Consider the following 5,850-nt stretch of genomic DNA (forward strand, 5'->3'; position numbering starts at 1 on the left):
TATATATATATTTTTTTTTTTTTTTGTCGGCAAATTAGTTTAATCTTTATGATGGACAAATATAAAAACCATAAAGCGACAGAAGATATATTATGGCCTGATACATGATATTCTTGTTTGAACTTTAATGTATCATATATGCATGTAAATTTGACCATGTAAACTCTGACCAAATAATCTAAACAACAAAACAACGTTATATAAATTTGATTTTATTTAGTTTAATCTTTATGGTCCACATTTAGAAAACTCATAAAACTGCAAGTAACTTACTACGAAAATATATGATATATAGACTGATACATGATATTCTTGTTTAATCAGAATCGTCATCAACGAAAAAAAAATACATGATAGATAGATACTATATAAATATCAAATTAATGCAAAACTACAAGTAAACATCAAGGGAGCTAATTTGATCGCCCTAAGTGTTACTAAAAGGATCGTTTACAATCATATGCAGCTGCAGGGCATTCAATGTAGTTGCATGATCTTTTCATCTAAGAGAGTTTTTGTTTTTTTTTGTTAAAAGGTTTAGAGAGTTTTTGTTGCTTGTATGTGATGTCTTTTTAGCTCTCTTGAAACCAGTTGATTGTTTAGGATCCTCAATTTTTTGTAGTGACCCTTGTCATAGGGTTTGCAACTTGTAAATATTTAAAACAGCTGCTTGTAATGAATCATTCAGACGAAAAAAAAAAAACAAGTACACATAAACATAAAGAATTTGAAAATATGACAACTAAATTTATAATAGAAAATTGTAAATATAATTAACCCATGCATATTGCATATTATGCTAATTATTAATTTTAAAATAAGTTTTATCTAATAGTATTTTTTTCTTTTATTAAACTTTCTTGTTTCAATTTAAGTATAGACTTTTAACTATATACTTACAAATATATATTTTTACTGTAAAAATATTTTTAATTTTTTGTTATATGTTAGCATATATCAAAATCTGATTAGAATAATTATTTATACATGTGTTAAAATTTCATCAAATAATTGATATATGTTGCGTTAGTCAATTTATATAATGATATTGGATATTTTTATTATTTTATTATTTAAACATGTGATTATTTTATTTTACAATTTACTCTATTCTTTAATTTTTTTATATTCTTTCTTTTATTACGTTTAGTTATTGTATAATTTTAGTTTAAATCTAAATATTTAGAAAAAATAAAATAATTTTAATTATTACATTTTAATATTATAACTTATCATATAACTACTTTTTCAAAAAAAAACTTATTATATAATTAGCTTTTTGTTTCTATTGAAATTTGATCGATAAACGTCTGAGTCATTACATATATAGTTTTATATTAAACGTTATAATGTAATATATAGTTTTATATAATTATATTAAACGTTATAATGTAATATATATATAGTTTTTATATTTCAAGTTTTCAACACAGCCGGTCAAAGATTCAGATGGAAAGGGTAGAGGATATTACAAATTACAAATAAGAGTTCCCTGATATACTATAAAATGGAGATCTAATTATCATATACGCGTTTTGCTGTCACAAATTAAAAAACATAGAATTATTATTTAGGCGCATGTGACATTTTATAGAATAATCTTCGAATGTTCTATAAAGATCGTCTTCAAGGGCAGCTACTAATCATCAACATCACTTCCAAGTCCAAGAAAAAAAAGTAGAAACAAAACAAAGATTCCAAAAAAAAAAAAAAAAGATGGAGATTATGCTCTATTTGTCCTGGGTTTTGTTGCTTGCCCTCGTCTCCATTGTTTTTCTAAAGAAGAAGAACCAACGACTTCCTCCGGGCCCTCGGGGTCTTCCGATCGTCGGAATCTTGCACCAATTCACCGGAATCCCTCACAGGTGGTTTCATCAGCTGTCACTCAAACACGGACCCGTGATGGCTCTTCCTCTAGGGTTTACGCCAGCTGTTGTTATCTCCTCAAGGGAAGCAGCTGAAGAAGTTCTCAAAACCAAAGATGTTGAGACATGTACTCGACCAAAGATGTTCGGGGCGAGTAAACTCTCGTATAACTTTAAAGACATCACTTTTGCACAGTACACTGATACTTGGAGAGAGAATCGTAAAGTCTCGACGGTGGAGCTTTTGAACTTCAAAAAGCTTCAAACTTTCAAGTCCTTGAGAGAGGAAGAGATGGATGTCATGGTGAAGAGGATATCCAATTCGGCTTTGGAACAATCTCCCGTGGCCGTGGATATAAACAACATCTCTATGTGCGTCGTTTCCCACATCTTATGTAGATCAGCGTTAGGACAGAACTTGCACACGAACAAGGTTTTCGACGAGGAGAAAATCGTACAGCTTGTTATGGAAGGCTCCCTAGCCACAGGTCATTTTGGCTTCTCTGATTTCTATCCTGGCAAGTTAGGAAACTTTGCAGATTGGCTGTTCCGAAGAGAAAAAGGGGTGCTAGGGAGAATGTTTAAGGAGCTTGATGATTTTTACCAACATGTGATTGATGAACACTTGAAGTCATTGGATGGACCCAAAGGTACAGATCCTTCTGCCGATATCGTTGCCGGGATGCTGCATTTGGTTGATAAAAATGGAAATCCTGGTTCCAAATCCAATCTTGATCAAATCAAAGGAGTACTCATGGTACGTAAAACCTTCTATATCATTCAATAATATTTTTTTTTTCCTTTTTATTTTTTAATATATATATATATATATATAGTGGCTAATGATGTATCCATCTCCAAGGTTGACTTTTTTTTGTGTGGACCGACAACATATTTTTTCTTATAGCTATATGTGAATCTACTCTATGTATACATGTGTTTAATATGTGTGTTGATCATGCATGCAGAATCTTTTTCTAGGAGGGATAGATACAGTTGCCATAATTATGATATGGGCAATGACAGAGCTCATTAGACACCCAAGGGCGATGAAGAAAGCACAAGAAGAGATTAGAGCTGCCCTCGGAGAGAAAAGAGAGAAGCTCACTGAAGAAGACCTAGAGAAAGTTGAATACTTGAAGCTCATAGTCAAGGAAACATTCAGGTTGCATCCATCAGTTCCAACTATACCTAGAGAAGCAATGTCTCCAATAACGATCCAAGGCTATGATATCCCTGCAGACACGCGGATCTACATCAATGTATGGGCAATTGGACGAGACCCCAAGGTTTGGGAAAACCCTGAAGAATTCAATCCTGAGCGGTTCATGAATAGTGATGTCCATTTCAAGGGACAACACTATGAGTTGTTACCCTTTGGTTCTGGTCGGAGACTCTGTCCTGCGGTTGGAATGGCCAGCAATATAATAGAATTTGGGCTCTTGAATATGCTTTACTTCTTTGATTGGAGTTTACCTCATGGGGTGGTCGCCGAAAACATTGATATGGGAGATATTGGAAATATCTCTTTTTACAAGAAAGAACCTCTCCTCCTTGTTCCCGTTAAACACCATTAACGAGATCGTCACAAAAGTAATTTCAAACATTTGCAATTTTGTTATCGATTTTATCAATAATAAAAGTGTTTTTATTTCTTACTATATGGAAGACTTACTTCTTATTAGATAATTGTGATTCGTAATAAAAATAGAAAAATTAATACTAGTACTCACTATCTTCTATAGTAATACACTAATACAGTACTATAATAGTGTAATACAGTACTACTTATCTCTTACTAGCATTTTGCCATTTTCCTAACGAACATGTTGTTTCTCTTTCATGATAATTTTCCTCGATAGGAACGTCATCGGAAATCGTCAACTAAATTAAATAACGATTATAACATAAATTTGGTTTTATTTAGTTTAATCTTTGTGGTCGACAATTATAAAAATCATAAAGCTGCAAATAAAATACTACGAAGAGATATGATGGACTGATACATGATATTCTTGATTAATCAAGAGTCGTCATCAACGAAGAACAAATCCATAATAGATATTATATATTACTCCCCCATTTTTATAAAAGATATCATTTTGATACATTTCACACAAATTAAAAAAATATTAAAATATATATATGTCTTTATTTATTAAGTGTTTAATAAGTTAATTTAATTATAGTTTAAGGATAAAATTAAAAATTTAATGTAAAATATGTATTGATTATATAAAATAATACATTAAAATTATAAAATGACATTTTTTGTGAAACAGAGAAAAATCTTCAGAATGACAATCTTTGTGAAACGAAAGGAATAAATTAGTTGATCAAAACTGCAATTAAACATTAAACATTAACATAAATAATCTGAAAATACTAAATTTAATTTATAACAGAAAACTGTAAATATAATTGACCCATGCATATTTACTATTAATTATTAATTTTAAAAACAAATTTTCTATAATAATATTTTTAATTTTAGAATTTTTCTTGTTTTATTTGAAGTCTATTTTTTAATTATATACTTACAAATATAAATATTTTATTTCTATTTTTAATGTAAAATATTTGTAATTTTTGTGATATGTTAGCATATATCAAAATCTAATTAGAATAATTATTTCTACATGCACTAAAATTAAAATTTTCATCAAATAATTGATAGATGCTGCGATTCTGTTAATTACTAATTTTAAAACGTTAAACTTATAAAATTTTATTATATATTTTAATTATTTTTATACATTAGAAAATGTGATCATTTTGTTTTACAATTAATAATTTACTATATTATTTCAGTTTTATATGATTTCGTAATATCTATATATATATATTTATGTTTATTATGTTTACTTTATAGTATAGTTTGAGTATTAATTTATATTAAATATTTAAAATAATAATTATAATTTTATTATTATATAATTAGATTTTTGTATCTGTTGAAAATTGTCTATAAACGTCTGAGTTATTACATATATATATTTTTAAATTGAAGGTTATCATGTGAGTCATTACATATATATTTTTATATTAACCATTATCATGTGGAAAATATCCTGTAGCTAGTTTTTATTTTTCAACACAGCCGGTCAAAGATTCAGTACGTTGAAAAGGTGGAGGATTATTATAAAACGGGAACCCCTTAATAATAAGCGTTTCTCGTGATACATATATTATAAATGTTAATTGTCATATACGCGTTTTGCTGTCACAAATTAATAAAACAAAATTATCATTTAGGCGCATGGCATGTGACATTTTATAGAATAATCTTCAAATGTTTCTATAAAGAGCAACTTCAAGGGCAGCTAGTGATCATCACTTCCAAGTCCAAGACAAAAATAGAAACATACAAAACTAAGATCCAAAGAAAAAAAAAAATGGAGATCTTGATCTATTTGTCCTGGGTTTTGTTGTTTGCTCTCACTACAAGAAAACCTGCGTTTTGTGACATCAGTAATCGTCACAAATGGGTCGCAAAACACCTGTTTACGACATTTGAGCGACGACCTCTAGTAGTCACAAATTTCTCGTCGCAAAATGACAAGCGTCGCAAAAGTGTCACAATTTTGCAATGATTTTGTGACTACTAAATTTGGTCGTTTATAAGCGACTCCTTTAAGACTGTAAGTTTTAGTCGTAAATTAAAGACCAAAACGTGATTGAATTTGGAAACGCGTATATACGACTACGTTAGGACGAGTTGTGCGTCGGTGAATCATGACGAAAATATGGTCGCAAATAAGTGACAAAGGTCGTCTCAATTTAGTCGCAAGATAGTAGTAAATTAGACGACGTATTTGTGACGCTTTTGTGATTCATGTGTATTTGAGACGAATTAGAGACTCCTGGTTTGGAGAGAAATAAGCGTGTCATTAGTCACTACTATTATTGTTTTACCAATTTAGAAAGCTGAAATCAAATGCTAAAAATCCTGACAATTCAAATTTGAAACCTAAAACACCATATT

General features: G+C 29.6%; 1 protein-coding gene across 1 annotated transcript; it reads left to right on the forward strand.

Moving 5' to 3' along the window:
• LOC104755590 (cytochrome P450 71B2-like) lies at positions 1,625-3,554 on the forward strand. The gene is made up of 2 exons (XM_010477995.2): positions 1,625-2,622; positions 2,834-3,554. The coding sequence occupies exons 1-2, from the start codon at positions 1,717-1,719 to the stop codon at positions 3,440-3,442; spliced, it is 1,515 nt and encodes a 504-aa protein (XP_010476297.1). The 5' UTR covers positions 1,625-1,716; the 3' UTR covers positions 3,443-3,554.

The sequence above is a fragment of the Camelina sativa genome, chromosome 17, assembly GCF_000633955.1.
Source record: "Camelina sativa cultivar DH55 chromosome 17, Cs, whole genome shotgun sequence".
Classification (NCBI taxonomy): Eukaryota; Viridiplantae; Streptophyta; class Magnoliopsida; order Brassicales; family Brassicaceae; genus Camelina; species Camelina sativa.